Source organism: Sesamum indicum, linkage group LG10 (genome assembly GCF_000512975.1).
Source record: "Sesamum indicum cultivar Zhongzhi No. 13 linkage group LG10, S_indicum_v1.0, whole genome shotgun sequence".
Classification (NCBI taxonomy): Eukaryota; Viridiplantae; Streptophyta; class Magnoliopsida; order Lamiales; family Pedaliaceae; genus Sesamum; species Sesamum indicum.
In genome coordinates this window covers 6,523,844-6,544,171 of record NC_026154.1, presented here as the reverse complement: position 1 = coordinate 6,544,171, position 20,328 = coordinate 6,523,844, and the positions used below count along the sequence as shown (strand labels likewise).

General features: G+C 38.9%; 1 protein-coding gene across 4 annotated transcripts; it reads left to right on the top strand.

The window, feature by feature from the left end:
• LOC105172151 (DNA topoisomerase 2-binding protein 1-A) lies at positions 301-13,667 on the top strand. 4 transcript variants are annotated; one of them, XM_011093495.2, is made up of 18 exons: positions 301-651; positions 778-820; positions 1,694-1,815; positions 2,774-2,881; positions 3,310-3,454; positions 3,541-3,632; positions 4,170-4,263; positions 4,414-4,897; positions 5,790-5,932; positions 6,082-6,210; positions 6,299-6,411; positions 7,527-7,691; positions 10,076-10,366; positions 10,459-10,869; positions 10,946-10,990; positions 11,068-11,153; positions 12,738-12,825; positions 13,030-13,667. In XM_011093495.2, the coding sequence occupies exons 1-18, from the start codon at positions 475-477 to the stop codon at positions 13,105-13,107; spliced, it is 2,814 nt and encodes a 937-aa protein (XP_011091797.1). In that variant the 5' UTR covers positions 301-474; the 3' UTR covers positions 13,108-13,667. The 4 variants fall into 4 exon arrangements, with proteins under 4 accessions (XP_011091797.1, XP_011091796.1, XP_011091798.1 ...); XM_011093494.2 differs by having other exon boundaries at positions 6,290-6,411; XM_011093496.2 differs by lacking the exon at positions 10,946-10,990 and having other exon boundaries at positions 6,290-6,411.

Below are 20,328 nucleotides of genomic sequence, written 5' to 3'. Positions count from 1 at the left end.
ATTAATTGAATCAAATATTATAACAAAAAAAAAAAATCATGTATGGCTGGATAGTATAATTAAAAATTTCTGCACTAATGGAGACAACAATCGATTATTTGCAGATAAATATTCTCCTCAGTCCCCTTATGGTTATTTTTTATTTTTTTTTGTTATAAATTTTTTATAAATTTAATATTAATTTATTATTTTGTATGTACTTATTAAATAATAAATTTTTTTATAAATATAATATTTTAAATAATATTTATAAAAGTTTACACACATAGAGTGTGTGACTGGTGCTAGAGATGAGTGCTTATTAAGTTTTTTGCAAACACCTACTAAGAGCAAAAATGTTTCCCGCGCTTAAAACCTGAAGGTTTTACCTCCGGCAAGCGTCCACCCTAATTCCTCAAATTCAAGACCTAATCAGAAACTTTTCAATTATACGTAGCATCTACGCACAGGGAGAAAGTATGCAGTAGTTCGAAGATGGCGACGAAAGTGTTTAAAGGAGCAAATGTGTTCATGTCGCGGAATCTGGTTCCGCCGGAGCTCTTCGACGCGCTTCACGACGCCTTGAAGCTAAACGGTGCGCAGGTTTTGCTCTGCTGCGATCCCTCGCGCAATGGGCCCAATGATTATCACGTCATCGCCTCCCATGATCACGTAAAACCCTACTGACCAACTCATTGTGGTTTTGGGTTTGGGGAAAAGATTGAATTGGAGATGCATTTGAATCAAAGTGCGGGTTTATTTTGGTTTCGTTTTTTATTTTAGTGCTGATTTTTGCAGGAAAAGTTTGAGGATCTACGAGCAAAGGGCTGTAAGTTAATCGGTATGCGCTTGAACGTTATGCCAGGATATAATTGTTTATATTAAAGTTTAAATAGAAGGAAAAACGTCAATGTTAGGTTTGGATGGAAAGATTACGACGCTAGTATCCTTGTCCTGCCACACGATTTTTGAAAATGTAATCAAGCAATTAAAGTTCATGTCTGGAAAAGTATTTCTAACTAAGAAAATATATTAATGACAACATCTAATTTGCACTTTAATATATTTAAGCAGAGATGCAGAGTCTATCAAATCATTTGGAAGCCAATAAAGCCTATGCCTGGTTCAAAATAATCAACATTTTATATTGGTTGATGGAAGGGAGCAAATAGCTCAAGCAAAATTAGCAGAATAATAACCATTCAGGTCATTCTTTTCCAACAAAGTACCTTTAACTATCAATCCTGAAGGCACCAAGTTTAATAATTTAATCAGGGTCACAATTAACCATGTCATGTTATTTATTATGTAAACAATGAAATACACAAAATTACATGTCACATCAAATAATTAAAGACTACCTTGATTTCTCTACCTCATATCTGATGCCTCTTATGCTTTGCCGTTCAAATGTTAAAGTAGATGAAACAATGGTCCACAACATGTAAATTTTCTTCTTTTTGTCTTGCAAAGAAACTAGTTGCCTTCTTAACGTGTTTCTTAAGTATATGCGTTGTATGCAGAGCATATATATGCTGGAATTTTGTTATTGGTTGTACTGGGTTATGTAAATCATGCGAGGTAGGTAGACTTTGGAGTTTGGACTTTCAGAATGATAAGTGCTTTCTATCATTCCTCTCAAGTATTTTCTGAAATGTAAATGATAAGTTCAATTCCTGCAATGTTTTGATAGCTGAAATTTCATTGTAGCCAGGTCCTCAGTGTGTTTTGTCCTGTGCAAAAGAACATAGGGTGCTGCCGAATCAGGGCTTCACCTGTTGCCTTGCAATGGATGGTGTCAACATACTTGCATCTGGTTTTGAGAAGGATGAAAAGGTAAGGTGCTAGTTAGCTACTGTCCATATCCATCAAAATTAGAACGGGATGAAAATATTCCCTTCATTTCTTCTCTTTTAAACCTAAATTAGACACTATGGTAACATTGGATAAAACGTTATTCTTTGCTCTAGCATTTTAGATTCTGACTATTAATAGTCTCTCTTACTGTAGATGTGATCCTCAAGTACTGCATTAATTGTATATTGCAAGTTGCAAGAACTTTTGTTAATTCTGGTTGTTAATCCTACAAAAAATCATTTAGCATCATTAATCTTCTTTTTGTATGAAGAAAGTTTCTCCAAGGACCAATTAAATTTGAATTTTTCTTGTTGCCTTCCTGAACCGTGCTCCTTTTGGTTGTACATCTCATTCATTGTTTACCCGACAACAATAGCACTCTTCATGACTTCAACTGCTGCAGTTGTTGCAAATCTGATGACTTGTCTTATTATGCATAATTTCACATATCTTGAGATTAGATTTGCTTATAGCTTGCTGTTTGGCAGAAAAATCTGACATTTCACTTGCATGTTCTGGAAATGCTTTTAAAAAATGTATAGTGTTTGGGGGAAGTAACACTGATCACTTGAATCCACTTCCTTAATTATTTGATAGTGAAGTAATTGATTTCATACTCATTTAATCAACAGTTAAGCAATTTTGCATTCTTTAATGTGCTCATACGAGAAGCTTATCAGGAAATGTTTTTCACATATTACATCTATGCATTTTCACATGTCACATCGATGCATTTAGTAGATCTATTGGTTAAAAGGTCATGACAATGTTGATTGCGCGATGAAATGTTTTAGGCACTTTATATGCCAGCTTGTTCACTTTGTGGGAATATATTTCATGCTACTTCTAACTTCACTCTATGATATATGATATTTCTAAAATTCCGTTAACATATGCCACATATCCTGATTACTTGCTTCTGCGAGCAAACTTGTAGGCTGAGATTGCAAAGATGGTTACCGCAATGGGAGGAGTATTGGTTACAAAAGCATCATCAGATGTCAGTTTTGTTATTGTGAAGAATGTTTTGGCTCAAAAATACAAGGTTCGCATTTTGTTTGTTCTCTAACAATAAAACCAAAGCCTTGATTTTTCAGCTACCTATGAGTGACTTGATTCAAATTTGATGGAATCTTTACTATGAGTTACTTAAAGAATTAGTTCGTTAGGTCCTTTTGGATATTGCCACTTTTGCTTTTGCTTTAATTTTTGTTGATAACATGTATTTTGACATGTCCGTTTGCTCAATAATAAGGTGACATATCATCATTGCAATACCACGTCTTGAATTTTGTTACATGAGCGTCATAGGTAATTGTTAACCCTATTAGAGTTTGGAAGGAGGGACTTCCGTTATAGTCTACACTCGTACTGTTTGGGCTCATAGTCTACCCCTATTAGAAGTTTGAAAGGAGGTAATTCCTAACTCGCTCTGTTTCTTTTCCTCCTTACCCTTCTCTCAAACTTTTGCAGTGGGCGCTGAACAATCTGAAAAAGCCAATTGTGACAACAAATTGGCTTCTTCAGTGTTGGAAAGAGCACCGTGTTGTACCTCAAGATTGCTACAGGGTTCTTCCTTTTTCTGGATTGACGATATGTGTTAGTGGAATTCCTGCAGGTTGAAACTTTATGCTTCTGATTTTCTTTTCTTTTCTGATTATGAAAAATCATGTTTGTTCTGAGGTAGATTATTTTGATTTTTAGATGAACGTAAGGAGATGGAGAAGCTCGTTATGCAAAATGGAGGCAAATATTCTGCTGAGCTGACCAAGAGATGTACACATTTAGTCTGTGATATATCCTCTGTCATTTCATTGTTGTTTTGCATATCAATTTACCCATTGCCATGGTCGTGTCTGCCAGTGTGGCCTTATCTAGTCTGAGGTCATAATTCTGGTAATGTTGATTCCTTGTTAAGTTCTGTGCGTTTACTCTCCAGAGTGTTGCTATGACATAATTTCTCTTTTCTCAGCTTCTCTGGATTTAACTGTTGTGATTCATTTCTATCTTTGTTGCGTGCGATCTATGTTGCTTAATTTAGTACTTCGGCCTGCAGATGTTTTTGCTTTGAACATTATGAGATTCTCCCGTTTCTTCACTGTGTTGCCGCTTTTATGGCTCTTTCAACGATTAGATACACATGAACCCCTTTATGATAAATTTTGACTTCTTTGTGATATGCATTATGCACTAACTAGTAGTTGTTATGGAGACTTCCTTTTTAAGAAAAAAAGAGTAGTTGTTATAGAGACGCTGAACATTTTTGTTTTAAGTTTTAACTGCCTCACGCCCAGCATATTATCTTGGACCTTGGTATCCTTAATTTTTCATAAGCTCCAGAAGGTGACAAATATAAGGTTGCAAAAAGATGGGGACACATATACATAGTTACCAGGAAGTGGTTTCACCAATCTGTTGCCAGAAGAGGTAAATCACGCATATATTTCCTGTAGTACTTATATTCCAACTTTCCACATTGTAAGATAATGTCTAATCAGATTGTGATGACTCCCTGACTTTGTTTTTTCTTCCCCACATGGTTTGTATGGGTTTTCCTTTGGACACTTGCATATATAGCGTGCCTTAGTGAGGAGTCCTACCCTGTTCAAGGTAGTACAATATCTTCTTTGAGTACTTTGAAGACAGTGGAGCAACATAGTCAAGGGAAAGTTATCAGAAATTCACAACATACCTCATCATCTATGGCCACCGCCTCAGATTCAGAAACCAATTTTTCTGCTCAGGATATGGGACCTGATTTTGAAAATCCCCTGCCAAATATATATCCTGCATTTTTTGAGGCTCCTTCCTTACCTAAAGAGGACAATGATCCACCTGCTGATATGCAAAAAAATGATCCTAATTTTGCTCGTTGCATTGCTGATGACTCTCAAAGTGAGGACGATGATCTATACTTGTCCGAGTGCAGAATTCTGCTTGTAGGCTTTGAGGCTTCTGAATTACGCAAGCTAGTTGACATGGTTCGCCGTGGAGGAGGTTCTCGTTATATGTCATTCAGTGAGAAATTGACGCATGTTATAGTTGGAAAACCATCAGAGCTGTAAGATATCAAGCATATGGATGAACTACTTGTTTGAGTGTATTTCATTTTATTAATTTCAAGTAATTCGAACATCCTACTTGCAATCCTTCTAAAAAGTCTTTGAGTCTTCACCTTTTGTACTACCATAGGGGACAGTTGGAACATGCAGAAAACTAATCCTACAACTTCATGATTGTGCATATGAATGGGCATCTGTTAATGAACATTGAAGGCGAGTTTAAACTCCATTACACTAGTACTTACTCCACTTTCAACATAATGAGGAAGTATTTTATATTTGTGTTGCCACTGATAGTTTTTGGCCATTGTTCATTGTTCATGTGGCTGATTTTTGATCGTATCTTCATACTATGTCCTAAAACCCAACTCAATTTGATGTATTCTCTCATGAAAGCGAAATAGGAAGATCCTGCCTCTTAAGAATCGATGTCCATCAATTTGTTATTTGATCATATTTCAAGCTATGTGTTTGCTGAAGTGTTCATTTATGAACGATATCGTACTGATTTCTGTTGCATGAGAAGTTGTGCTCAGCAGCAGAAATGTCTTTCTTGTATCCAAGGTGGATAACAATTTAGAAAATGGCTCTATAAGTGGATTACATGTCAATCAAGTTCCAGAATATGATGACACTATAATAATCAAATGGAGCATTGTCCTATGTGTTTTGGCCACACAAACTTTACGCTTTTGACATATTTTCTTTAATAGGTTTCTCGGTAACCTTTTGCAAGATACGTATGTACTACCTAGGGTAGAAAGATTATGTGGTTTTATTTGACGTGTTAGTAAGGATTAAGTAGAGATACAGTATATTGCCTATTATTCAAGTTAAAGACCGTGTAACAAAGCATTTGATCACTAATTTTGGTCTAACATGGTTCTGCAGTGAGATCAAGGAAGTAAGGAGCGTTGCAGCTTTTGGAGTCATTTATGTAGTTAAAACAGCATGGCTTGAAGAGTGCACCTTCAAGAAGAAAGAAGTTCCTGTACTTAAGAGCCATATCGCTTATGATTTACTTCTTCCAAAAGGTGAATTTCTTTTACACCTATGAGTCTTATCTAGCTCTTTGACAAGAAATCTGTTTTGGATTTTGAGCTATCAAGTCTGCTGAAATGGCGTGAATCTCCAATTAGCATTTCAAACAGTATCACCTCATTTTCTTTTACTTTATTTATAGATCCTGTAATCTTCAATAAAGCAACTGCGACGAACATGAATAGTGCAAAACAGATGAAGTCCTCTGCTTCTCAGCCCATGGACGATAACATCTTGGAGAACAAGAGCTCTCAATGTGAAGTGGTGATAGGTAAGAGTAAAGAATTGAGAATTCATCACTGCAAGCAACTGTCAATAACATACTTCTCATAATTGGTTTATGTTTTGAGGTTTAAAAGAAGAGGCTAAACCAAAGGTGCAAAGTGGTGTGAGCAATGGAAAACACATGAAGTCATCAGCTGTATTTAAAGGGAAGCTCTTCGGTTTCTCAAGCACTTTTCCTGAAGAGCAAGTGAGCCCTTTGTCCCATTTATTTTGAAAGCAACAATAGTACCTAGTTAGTTTTTGTTTCTCTTTCAGTCGGTCTTTATTTTCTGAATCCAAAACTTGCAGTTTGTGTTGAATATCATTCCTTTTCCATGACGTGCTATTTGAAAATGTTATCGAGATTCTACAGTTTATAATCAGATTACTCTCACTCAAATTCTTCAAATAGCATGGTTTAATTAACATAAATAAGCTTTATTTTCGACACTTCATTAAATAGTATTAATTAAAGTAGACAGCTGATATCCTATCTGCCGCAACCCCATTATCCTAATATAAAACATGGAGGATTGAGGAGCTAAACTAGTAGTCGTGATTGAGGACAGCATGGAATGTAGTATCTGAGTTCTTTCTTATTATGAGAGAGTGGAGTTCTGTAACAGTTTTTCAGTCTGTCAATCTTCTAACTGAAGTTCAAGAAATCATATTACACCTCTATTAAGGCTAAGCTGCTTGACCTTTGTTTCCAACAAAACTGATACAGTATGTCTATATTCCTTATCTCCTATTTTGACAAGTTTGTTTTAAAGCATGATATGAGTCCTCCAGTAGCCACATACCAGTGGACAGTGAATGCTTCCCCCAACCCTCTACCCCCCTCTATGGGTAAATACGGTGTAATTTTTTGATGAATCCCACTTTTTCTTCTCATTTATCCTATGAAGAATTGTAAGTATTAAAGGTGGTAACCTCGTAATAGTCTACAAATGGACAAGCCTCCCTTTTAGGTAGAAGAGATATTCGTCTTCCATTATATTTGAGGGTGCAGGCACACAAGGAGGTCAAGGATTCAAATTAGGATATCTCTTTGCCTAGGAGTGGGGGTATATATGGAACCAACCAATTCCTTTGGTTTGCTGTGAACTGTGGCAATCGTGTGACTAAAGAACCTGCTTTTCTATCATACATAGGAACTTGAAGCCTGTTCTGTTCCGTGCATCTTGTTGTTGTTCAAACTTCAAAGGCCTTACCGTGCGATGTTCTTGATTCCTTTGGTTTCTCTGTTCTTTTAGTTTAATAGCTGTTATATACCAAAGTTGGTCGTTTTCTTTGGGTTTGACTTCATGAGTTTCTCAACAGAGACCGGAAATTGTGCTGTGGGTACATGAAGGTGGTGGAGAGGTCATTGTAGATCAACAAGTAAACAATGTGCACTTCACAGTTGAGCGTCATGGTGTGCCCCATCTGACGCATACTTTCAGGAGTACATATGTCACTACTCATTGGATTCATTCTTGTCTACAGGTATTTGTACATTCGGATTCCGGCCACTGCCTAATTGGCTCAGTTGATGGACAATTGTAAATTCCTGACATAGAAGCCTCTTATTTGATAAATAAAAGCCTAGTCATCTCATTGTTGTGGTGGACTTTAATCTTTAATTACTTTGGTAGACCTTCTAAAACCGCTTGTTTTCTGTTTTCAGCCCAACGATGAAGCGTTTTAATATGTTTTTCTTGCTGCATCTGGATGACAATGGTGCCTGAGCTTTCTATCTTTTTTATGTATTTCGTTTTGTTATAGTCAACTTAGGTAATAATATTAACTATTAGTCATCAGTTGACTTCCAGGCAGTCCATTTCCTTGCCTGTTTTTTACTTTCTAACAGGTCCTGTAACCATGAGCTTTCAAATTGAATGATCCTTTGTGTGCAGTACAGTCTGACAGTTAGATATGGTTTCTGAATGTATTATATCATTACATTTTGTTTTTTGGACTATTAACGAAATCCATTTTTGCTAGAACATACTCGTTTAATGCAATTGTCTGCACCACGTAAGATGCTATATCAATCTCAGTTTGTGCTTGTCTTCGGGGTAAATTATGTTATACCCTCCTGAATTATACGAGTTGTAAACACTTTTAGCCTCTCAACTCTGAATTCCATGCCCTAAACCCCTTCCTTTTACTTTATCATTTGTGATTACCAGCATATGCTTGGATGATCTTTACTTGTTCAACACATGCAGAAAATACATGTTGGGAACTAATTCCAATTTCTTGTTTCTCTTTCTTGTTTAACCTTTGTATGATTGTTTTATGTAATGACCATTTTATGTAATATAATGCTTAATTGGGTAAAGAAGTTAGTCCTTTTATTCCCTTGTGAAAAAATCAGCTAACGGGAAAGCGCCTGGAATGTCATGGACTTTTCATAGAGAGAGTGTTGGTGCCTCATGCTTAATTGAAAATGCTCTTTTGTGCCATTATCTCTTCCTATACAGAATTTAATATCTATCTTATCAATCTATGGAATATGGAGGGTTTCCGCTTTTCTATTATTATATTTTCATAACATAGAATTTATAACTTCAAGCTTCAAAAATCTTTGCATGCACTACTAGAACTGATTACTTGAGATCTCAGTTGTTAAGAATCTATGTGGATGCCAGAGATTGTGATGTGGGTGCATTTGCTAGACTCCCTCTTTTCGAAATGTACCACTCCCAATTCCTATTTGCTACATGCCAAAATAAGACCCAATTTCCTAAAATGGATTCCCCCCCCCTCCCCGAACTATAATCTCAATTGAAGCCATGATAGCACACCAGAAGGCAACAGTGTAAAAGTACAAACACTTACAGTTTTTCAACTGTCCTCTAGAACTACTTTCCTGGTTGGAGCCCCATAACTTACAATTATGAAGACATTCTACATATAGAAATAAAATGTTTGTCCTCATTTCAATTGCTATTATCTTCTGGTAAATTAATAAATCATATAAACATCAGAGGTTAAACTATGTAGCTTGTATCATTCAAATCATGCTGTTAGGAACTTGCACAGATAAATAGTAAAAGAAGCAAGAGAATTGAAGAAATACTTTGTAAAGTTTATGGTAATTTGTTAGAATGTACATCTTGACCTAATCTACTTTTGTAGTTGGATTAGGTAGTGGGATAAGTCTTACCTTGTGTACGATTTAGAGGAATGAAGTGTTATGTACCATATTGGTAATATCTAACTGAATAATCAACTTAAGTAGTGATATGAAATTGCCCAGATAAATCGTGAAAAATGAATAGATTGAAGAAAGACTTTGCACAGTTTTGTGTTTTTTGTTAGAATAACTGGTGAGCATAAGTTCAATGGGATTTACAGCCTATTTTCCTAGTTCTATTTAGGTGGTAGCGTAAGTGCTATCTTGTACACAATTTAGAGGAATAAACCGTTACACACCCTATTATTTTATAACTGGCTATTGGTCAAATTAAGTAGCATTACCTATGTTTGGAATATCCATGTTTTGCTGTAACTCTGAGAGGATGGTTGTGCTGGTGACATCACATTGCTTTCTCCTGAAAAAAATTGAATGATGATTGGTATACCACCAAGCATTCATCACAAGAGTGTCTCTGTTTTCACTGAACACATAATTTTGGGACTACTTGTATACCACTAATTGGGTTGGAAAAAGTGCTCGGTAGAAAGTGCTAATCCTGATGTTTGCCTATTGTCTGTTTCATCATGCCATAAATTTCGAATAACCTTTTCTTATAAGACTACTTTGTCGTTATCTGTCTATTGTGTTCCTTCACCTCACATCTGTGACAATAGTACCATGTCCTTCTGCATGTGTAAATTTCAGATGTATGCATGCTAATGTTTGTTGGAACTTATTATTGAAGGATGGTTGTTTGCTGGATGTCAGCAGTCACATTCTCTACTCTCCGCTTACATGCCAAATTCCTTTACCTGGATTTGAAGGATTTCGCCTCTGTGTTTCACGGTATGATATGCGAGAAAGACAGCTGCTAAGAAATTTGTGCTATGTCCTTGGGGTGAAGTTCGTTGAAAAACTGACAAAGAAAGTCACTCATCTATTGTGTAAATTTGCTGATGGTGATAAATTTGAGGCTGCTTGTAGATGGGGAATACATGTAGTTACAGCTGAGTGGATATACGAATGTGCTATGAAGGTCCATGCTGCATCTTTTTTTTTCCTTTCCCTCAATCAGTTTGTCTGTTGAACTTTTCTTTTCTAACTGAGTTGCCGTTGATACTGAGACAGAACAAAGTTGTTGATTTGAAAGGTTTTTATCCTAAAGAACTTACCTCTCAAGACCGCGAAGCAGGTTTATATTTTGTGAGCCAATATCCTACCCAATCTGTTAGAATGACATCTGGAGATGATGCCTCCCAATGTCTGAGTCAGTTACAGGATCAAAGTAATATGCAGAGAGTTGCTTCGACGGGGTGTATGGCGAGATACAAAGACAATGATTCAAGTAATGGTAGTAAGAGGGCAAGGCTTTTGGGAAATGATAGTATAAAGCATCCACTATCCTTTGTATCTGCTGCTGATAATTCTGTCAATAGGAAGAATCCTACTGAAAACAACGTAACTGAATGTACTAGGGAACCTTCTGTAGTTCCTGATGTGGCTGCAGCTATAGAGGATTTATTGGAGCAAACAAGCAAGGTAATGTTCTGATCTATTACTCATGTGAGAAGGCTACTGTATGTTTCCTCTTGTTTTAACTGGTCTGTGTAATTAGATCCAAGATCGGAAGTCACAGGAGACAAGTGGTTGCCATGAAAACGTATCCTTGTAATTATTTTGAGTTCAGCTTCTAAGTCAAAATTGTTACCACTGAAATTTATCCTTGATTATGAACAGTTTCTATCTTCTAATTCTACAATGCTTGGTCAAAGGCATGCTGATGGCCAGTCTGATCCGGGGCCATCTAAGCACTGGATGAACAGGTGACAACTGTTAAATTTGTTTGTTTGTTCTTTATTTGCTCGTAATAGTTTGTTCTCTATACTATTTCTGTTTTGCACCTAGAAATAGGTTCCTGTCTCCATCAAATAACAAACAAAATATCAAACTTTAGAATCCCATTTGTCACGTTTTTATCTATATTTACTTAATGCCTTTGTGAGTGATTATTTTACCTTTTTTTTCCATTTTATGTGCCATGGAGGACTAAGTTACTGGATGGCTGGACCTTAATTAATTTGGTTACATACTGTCATTTGTTTATGCTGATCTTGCATGGAGTATGGATCATACTTTCTCATATCTGTCATGTAGCATTCAGGGTATCACTTCATTAATTCCACTTATTTTGCATCACATTGGACACATCTCTTTTCTCCATAATGATTCTTTATCATGACTTCAGCTTTGGCTTTGTCTTGGCTATACAAATCAAATGCAAAACATCTATTCTCTGTGAAGGGAGGTCTGCTCTCCCAGTGATCTCATTGCTTCCAACAGTTTTCTCCCCTCAGTATGATATTCCAAATCAGTTCTCTATAAGTATACTACTAAATGGTTACTATTTGGCTGTGGACTTAATGTGTTATTCACTAAATAGATTGGGTCCTTGCACCGTAAGTTATTCATTAGTCTATGAATATATTTATCAATGTAAGGCCAACATTCATCCGGCATATGCTAGGGTGCCTTTGTTAAAGTAAATGATCACATTGATTGCTGCCATTTACTTTTTATTAATGCCATAATATGCTGGAGTATAGATGCATTAATTTTCCAAGAATAAAAAAGAGCCGACTCGTTAATCATACTTGAGCACACGGAGAATGGTGGAAAGGTTGGCCTTACCTGTCAGGTCCATGAAATCCTTAAGCCTGGACCGGGCTGGAATTCCTTCCTGATTATATTTGTTTGGTCTGAGAATGGTTCTGGCGCAGTATTCTGGGACCAATTAGTTCTCGTTATTTCAATCTAATTTTTTATATTTCGGAGCACTGTGGGAACAGAAATGCTTGACAACTGATCCACATAGTTTCTATGATACATATCATTGATGAAACTTAGGACTCACTTCTTGTTTGAGTGCCAATGACTAAGTTTAGCCCGCTCAATGTCTTCATCTGGATCCAAGGATGGAGCTGTGCAATTAGAGCACTAAACCACTGAACTCACCATTCTGGTGGTTGTTTGAACCTGTAAGGTTAACCTGTTGTGTAGTCACAAATATCCAATAGATTAAACATATACTATTTGGTAGAATCATAGCACAGAGTACAGAAAATTAGCAGCTGGGTTTGTCCAGGTCATGGACGTCGGACAACCTTGGCTGGTTTAGTGTTCTGTAGCCTAACATGGGCTTTTCTGGGCCTAAATTACCTTATTGGGCTGTCTTTAGCTTGTAAATTTGGTTTATTGCCTATTTTAGATAAAGCTGCCTGCACAAAGAGTTAGGGTTCACTAATGTGTGTTTTTTGGTTCTCCCCATTTCTCTACATGAAAATTATGAAGGTTTATACTGAGGTTGGTCGTCTAGTTCCAACTTAAATGGAGAATTGTCTTTCTTTCAGGTTAGAGAAAAGGGATGATAATCCCTCTGCTGATGCTGCAGCTAGAGGATTTTATGATGGATTTAGTGAAACACAAACTGATTCCCAGGTCTCTCCTCCACATTTGTCATTACTGTGTTTTTTTCTCTTTGCTCTACTAGAATGTAATTAATAAATTACACACTTAATACTGTATTAATTTGCTTGTACACTTGATAATGTAGAAATGAAGGGGTTCTGATTTAATGTGACTTGTAGCTATACATGCCGATTTTGTATTTTGATTGATTCGATTGTCCATGCTGACCTGTAGGTCGTTGGTTATGAAGAAGATTTATCTGGTCGGCAAATGATCATTGATAGAGTGCGTACAAGGAGTAGCATGGCTTGAATGCCTGGTGTACATATCCACAGTTGAAGCTCTCTTTGCCGAGCAGCAAGTGACACAACCCACTAAAACAAGAGAGAAAGAGAGACGAGCAGCCTGATACAGAAGCCTCGGGTCCAGTTACCACAAATCATATCTGTGAGAAAAAGAAAACATGAAATCTTAATGACAAATCAGAGAAAGAAGTACAACAGGCTGAAAAATTGCTACCGAACTGCTGAAGATGGTTCTGAACCTTCATCAAGGTAATTCTCGGTTGTATCTCTGTGTAGATGATGTGCTTGAACTTTACACCTAAGAGATTTTGTGCGGGATTAACTTTCTAAACAATATGTATGTCCAGTAACATGATTTGTCTATAATTTTGGTTAGCACCTTATGTGGTTGCTATATTTTGCATCAATAACAATCACAGAGAACAGGTCATATGTATCCTACCTTTCTGGGATGCTTTCTTATTGCTATTGTTATCATAACAATCTTGTACTCATATTTGTCATTCCTTTCCCAGTGACAAAATGATGGAAGCTCAATTATTCATCTGTGTAAGCCATTATTCTTCATTTGTGCATGCTCAAAACCACGTTCTAGCATCAACCATTGAACACCCCCCCACACCCCAAAGCTTTTGGCAGGCAAAGTCACCGAGGTTAAACAGAAATGGAAGCACATGGGAGAGCTAAATGAGAGTAATAACTTTCTAGTTTCTTGATTTGGAAGTTGGCTACTTATATACTAATCCTAAATAGCAAATGTTTAAGTAGAGCGGTCGCATTATACTGAGGTGTTTTAAATTGTTATTGTTCTTTGATTAAGAGATCGATTGAGGTCAGTTATACATTTTATATATAGTATACTGATCCGTCCAAGAAAGATTAATCGCGAACTCGCTTTACGAATGCAATCAATTCCTCGAACAAATAGTTTATCCTGAGAACACAGAAGTGGTTAGGCTAGTCGGGTTGGTCCCCGACAAAGACACTCCGACGCTCAAGTAAGAATTTAGGTATCAAAAGAACGGATAGATAGAGTGATAATTTCAGTGCATGTAAACATTACCTTTTTATGAATGTCTCCTCACATATTTATAAACTATCCCCATATTTATTAAGCAACTGCTGATAAGTAGTGATTAAGCTTAGATCATGCTCCCTGATTGCAGTTAATTGATATTCCTTAATTGGAGTTGCATATTGTCAGCCATGGGAGCACTTTAATGGGGTTCTTTCCTTTTTCAAAGGTTTAGTGTCGAAGGTCTATTTTGCCCTTACTGTAGGGTAAACTTGTCTTTTGGGTTAATAGCCCCCCAGTTTTGTACGCATAGGCTTCCTAGCGTGCAGAAGTCGAAAGGTCACATCAGGCATTAATTACCTTGATATGGGAGTGACACGCGTCGTCACGAGCTGCTTCTCCAGGCCGGATTGCCACGCGTCGCTTCAGGAGTGGCTTTTAACGCCTTGTTCAGTCCCGCCTGTTACCATGTATATAAGAAATTCTCATTCAAAATTTCTTACCGGTTTCTTTTTCTCCAAGATTGTAGCCTTCCGCTACCCTTGCTGTTCGAGTTTTCGATCTCCTGCACATAAGGTACAATGTTCTCTTCCAGTTATAGTTTTGATTCAAATTCTTCTTCGGCTACCGTTTCTCATAGAGTAGGATCATCTATCCTGCATGAGGGTCCGTCTAGGAATAGATCGCATCGTAGGTCGCATCGCGATCAGCATGTAGAAGAGTCTAGCTCTGATGATGCCCCCACTCTCGTTATGCTTGAAACTAATCCCTGGGAGGGTATAGTAATCATTGTTAAATAACAGGCTCACCTCCTAAAACAGAAATACTATATCCCTAGTAGTTTTGAGGTTATAGTTCCGAGGTCCCATGACCGCATGCATCGTCCTCCCCCGGGTTTCTGTGCCTTCTCATTGAACCATTTCGACGCAGGTTTAAGATTACCTCTTGCCCTGTATGTAGCTCAGATTCTTAGGCGTCTTGAAATATGCCCTATGCAGCTATTCCCTAATTCCATCCGCCATATAATTCTCTTTGTAATCATAATGAGGGTTCATAGATTCGAACCCAACTTTGACAACTTTTGGACCTTGTATTCGTTTACCACTTCGATTAGGTCTGCAGATAATGGGTTCTTCTATTTATCTGCCCGTAAAGATTGTAGGTACTTGGATCCTCTCACCTCGAATGTTGGCCCTTGGAAGAAGAGGTTTATTTTCATTCGTCCCCCTTTGGGTCGAGAATGGCCTTTTAGGTGTGAGTGGGTTTTAGAGAAACCAAAACCTATAGTGGAAGGGGGGGGGGAAGCATGTTTGGGGTGTGGGGTGGGTTTGGTTGGAAGGTGATCAAATAAACAGCCTCACTTCTTACCGGTATGACCCGAAGAAAGTTTTGGTAGAGGAGGTCCTTAGGCTCGCGCATCTCTCCCCTGCGCCCATCCCAGTTGAGGGATCTTTAGGTGAAAGATTCACCTTTTCCTTTTATCCTTTTATGTAGCTTGAATCAATCACTAATGTTTTTATTCCTTTGTAGACGACATGGTTACTCAGGCTCGCATTACCCAACGCATTCGTGCTGCTCAGGCCAGAGCTGCTGCGGAGTCGGTCGCTAATCCGTCGGTCGCCCCTCCATCTGCTACCTCATCCCGGCCTGCTGTCGAGGGTTCCACCAATTGACATTGGGAGTGAAAACACGCGATCAAGGGGTTTACTTCGCGATGTTCCTCACGAGTTACAAGGGTCGCCCAATAGATCTTGCACTGATGAATCTAGCCCCGGTGGTCTGGTTGGTCGAAAGAGACAAAGAGGTAAGAGTCCGATGAGACCTAATACGCGGAGTCGATCTCAATCCCTTAGAGTTGATCCTCAGCTGAATTCTGCTGCCATTGAGGAGCGAAGAAATATGGAGATGTTAAACGATGTTACCAACTGTTGGTGAAAGGCTCGTGAGGATTTGCGAACTCCCAATCATCCTATTGCCGAGCTGAATGGTGTGAAGCTTATTCCCGACTGGAAGGTGTCATCTAGCAGTACTGTTTTAGGGTCTCAATCTGGTCAAGAGACTTGGAAATTGTACAATGCGAGTTGTCTTTCTCGTGATCAGGCAGCTTTACTCCAGACCTCCTTTACTCGTCTCGAAAAACACGCGGCTCATTCCCTAATTCAGGTTTCTATCTGTCCTTTGTGTTTTTGATCCTTATCTTTCTTTCCTAATTAAATTTTTCTAGGTTGCAAACTTTGTTCGCGGTCTCTCCTTGAAATGCGTTGGATTTCGAAGGAATCAAATCATAATCGAGCGCCGAAACGCCGATCTGCGAGCCGAAGTCCAAAGGGCCTCTGCTCGAGGAGAAGACTTGGAGAATCAACGTGCCACTTTGGGAGCTCGCATCAAGGAGCTAGAGGAGAAAATGTCTTCGGAAATTTCCAAAGCGACCAGTATGGGGAAGGAAATGGGTTTCGCAGCTGGTCATGTAGCCGGAAAGATCGCGGGTGCCATTGAAGGTTTGGGCTGAGTATCTTGACTCAGATGATTTCTCTGCACGCATTCGTGAGGCTCGCATTCAAGGCGCTCGTGATTTCATCAAAGCCCCCGCATTTGAAACAGCTTTAGAGATAAAGGCCGCAGATTACCTGATGCAAGGTTTTGATAGATGCAAGGCTCAGGTATCTACTTTGAATGGCTTTACTCCAGGATTCAATGCGACCAAGCTGGATCCAGGTCTGGATGGCAATATTCGACCTTTCCCTGATGAAAAGGCTCCCCCTCAAACTGAAGATGGGACGTTCTTTTGGAAGACATTGAAAACTGTTGAGGTTTTAAATGTCCTTTTGTAATTCAGTTTATCTAAACTTCATCAAACCATGCGTTCTGTTCAAGGATAGAGATTTATTGTCTTTTGCAGACAAAGTAATTTGATCTTTTAGGATGATCATGTTTAATCTATTTCTCTGGCATACCTTTCTCAAGCATATGTTTAGCAAGGTTTAACCCACCATAGGTTATAAACATCCAAATAAGCCTATCAGGCTATGAAAATATGGTCGTGTTTGGAAAACTACATTATCCGACCTTTTTCAGGTCCAAGGAAATATGATCCTATTATTAGATCATTTACATTATTGAGCCTTTTTTAGGCGCAAAGGAAATATGATCGCATCGGCAGATCATTTACATTATTAGGCCTTTTCCAGGCTCAAAAGCAAATATGATCGCATCGGCAGATCATTTACATTATTAGGCTTTTTTTAGGCTCAAAAGGAAATATGATCGCATTGGCGGATCATTTACATTATTATGCCTTTTCCAGGCTCAAAAGGAAAACGTGATCGCATTATCAGATCATCTTGGTTTATTCCAGACATTTGCTTATGCGTAGAACTTCCTGAGATTTTGTATGTTCCAAGGTCGTGGAGGGTTTCGACCTTCTGAATCTTGAAGTATGTAGGCCCCGTTTCTCCTTATCTCGACCACTTTGAACGGTCCTTCCCATTCTGGGTCCAATTTTCCTACATGTTTGGAGACCTCGGCCTTTTTCAAAACTAGGTCGCCTATCTGAAATTCTCTCGGTCGCAGCCTTTTGTTGTAGTTTCTGAGCATTAAGCCTTTGTGGTGGAGTATCTTCGCATAGGCTGCATTCCTTTTTTCTTCAACCATGGTGAGGTCGAACGCCCTTGCTTCATTATTGGTTTTTGGATCATAGTTCGCTATCCTTTGCGTTTCTTCACCAATCTCAGTAAGTTTTTGGACGTCCTTTATTGAGGTTGGGGACTTCAGCCGGAGGATTGCTTCTATCTTTTCCGGGTTAGCTTCTATCCCTCGACTGCTCACCATGTACCCCAAGAATTTTCCACCGCCAACTCCAAATGTACATTTAGTCGGGTTGAGCTTCATCCCATAGTCTCTCATGATAGCAAAAGTTGCCTCGAGGTCTTGTAAATGTCTTTCTGGTCGCTAGCTTTTAATTAACATATCATCGACGTAGACCTCCATCGTCACCCCGATCTGATGCTTAAACATTTTGTTCACGAGCCTCTGGTATGTAGCATCTGCATTTTTTAGGCCAAAAGGCATTACGTTATAGCAAAATATACATTGCTCGGTTACAAAGGATGTTTTATTGCGATCTTCTCTTGCCATGGAAATCTGATGGTACCCTTGGTAGGCATCCATCATTGAAAATAGCTCGTATCCCGCGATCGCATCCACCAACTGGTCTATTCTTGGCAATGGGTAAGGATCCTTGGGGCATGCTTTGTTCAAGTCCGTAAAATCAGTGCACATCCTCCATTTCCCAAATGACTTTGGCACGACTACCACATTCGAGAGCCAGTCCGTATACTGAACTTCTAAAATATAACCTGCCTTCAGCAACTTATCGACCTCCTCTTGAATGATGCGATTTTTTCGACCCCGAATGTTCTTTTTCTTTGCTGGATTGGTCGCATAGTTGGATTGACATTCAACCGATGCACAATAACTTCTGGATTGATCCCTTTGAAATCTTAAGGGCTCCATGCAAACATATCAGCATTATCACGGAGGAATGTAATCATCAATGTCTCAAGTCCTTTCTCCAATCTCGACCCGATCTTGGTCGTTTTTGTTGGGTCGCCTTTTACCAACTCGATCTCTCTATGCTCATTAATCGGTTCTATCCTATCCTCCCGCACGTTTATATGGGACTCGCTGAATTTCCTCTTTCTTTCGGTCGTGTCTTCTTTCAGAGAGAGGTTGTAGCACCGCCTAGCTTCTGCTTGGTTGCATGCAACCTCTCCCACCCCACCAGGAGTTGAAAATTTCATTTTCAGATGATACGTTGATACAATAGCCCTGAAAGTGTTTAAACCAGGTCTACCCAGAATAACGTTATATGCAAAGGGAGTATCAACCACAAGAAACTTTACCATAAGGGTTTTCCTTTTCGGTTCGTCACTTATAGAGATTGGTAGTTCGATCGTCCCTAAGGAATCCACCTCACTGCCTTCGAAACCCACCAAGGGTGCCTTTACTGGACTCAGATCTGCATTGTCTAGGCCCATCTTGATCAATACCTCCTTGAGAATCATATCCGCAGAGCTACCGTTGTCCACCAGCACCTTGTGGACGGTGAAATTGGCTATATCCATCTTTATTACCATCGGGTCATTATCGTCTCCAATCTTTTCTTTTAGATCCTGAGCCCCGAACGTGATGTCCAAGTCTTGTGCTATGCTCATGACCTGTCTGTTCTCCAACGAGCTGTTCCTTCTTTCGATCCTCTTTCTCGCTCTCCTAGAGTATCCTGAAATTGAACCGCCAGCTATGGTGTGATTAACGCCCTTCACAGGCTCATTCTCTCGGGTTCTCTGTCCCCCAATTGCCATATCTTCTGGTCGCCTATCTCGACTACGCGTCCTACTACGATGATCTCTCTGATGGTAGTTCTTTGATATCTGGTTCTTGAAGTAGCCTTGACGTACCAACCGCTCAATCTCATCTTTGAGCTGGTAACACTCTTCAGTGTCGTGGCCTCTCTCGCGATGAAAGCGACAGTATTTGCTCGAATACTTTTTGGCTGGGGTGACCCTTGTATGTTTCGGCCATTTGAGTATGTCTTTTTTCTCGACCATCAGCAGCCCTTGGCTCTTGTCATATTGAGAGAGGTGTATACTTGTGATATTTTTGTTGATAATGCGATTCTTTGTTCCGCTCATGCTTCGGTCGCCTGTCCTCATCTTTGTTATAACGACCTCGATCTCTTCCTTGCTCGTTGCCAACCCTCCACTCGCCATCTTTCATAGCGTTTATTTCCTCTTCGTCAATGTATTTTTTAGCCAAATTCATAAGTTGTTCCACATTAGACGGGGGATCCCTTGCTAAAGCTGATGCAAATGCACCCTTCTTCAAGCCGTGTATTAAGATGCTAACCATCATGTTGATTCTTAAGTCCTATACCTCAAGCGTCTCATTGTTGAATCTTCCCATGAAGCTTTTCAACGTCTCACTGTCTTGTTGCTTATGATGAACAAGTGCGTTGCCGATCGTTTCTGTTTCCTCTTGCTAGCGAAGAGGTAAATTTCTGCACCAGCTGTTCATGTGACTCGATGCTTCCGGGTGGTAAGTTAGTGAACCATTCCTGGGCTTTACCTGTCAAGGTTGTGACAAAAAGTTTAGCGTTAATTGGGTCCGATTGCCCGTAAAGGTTCATTACCATATCGAATGCGGCCAGATGTTCCA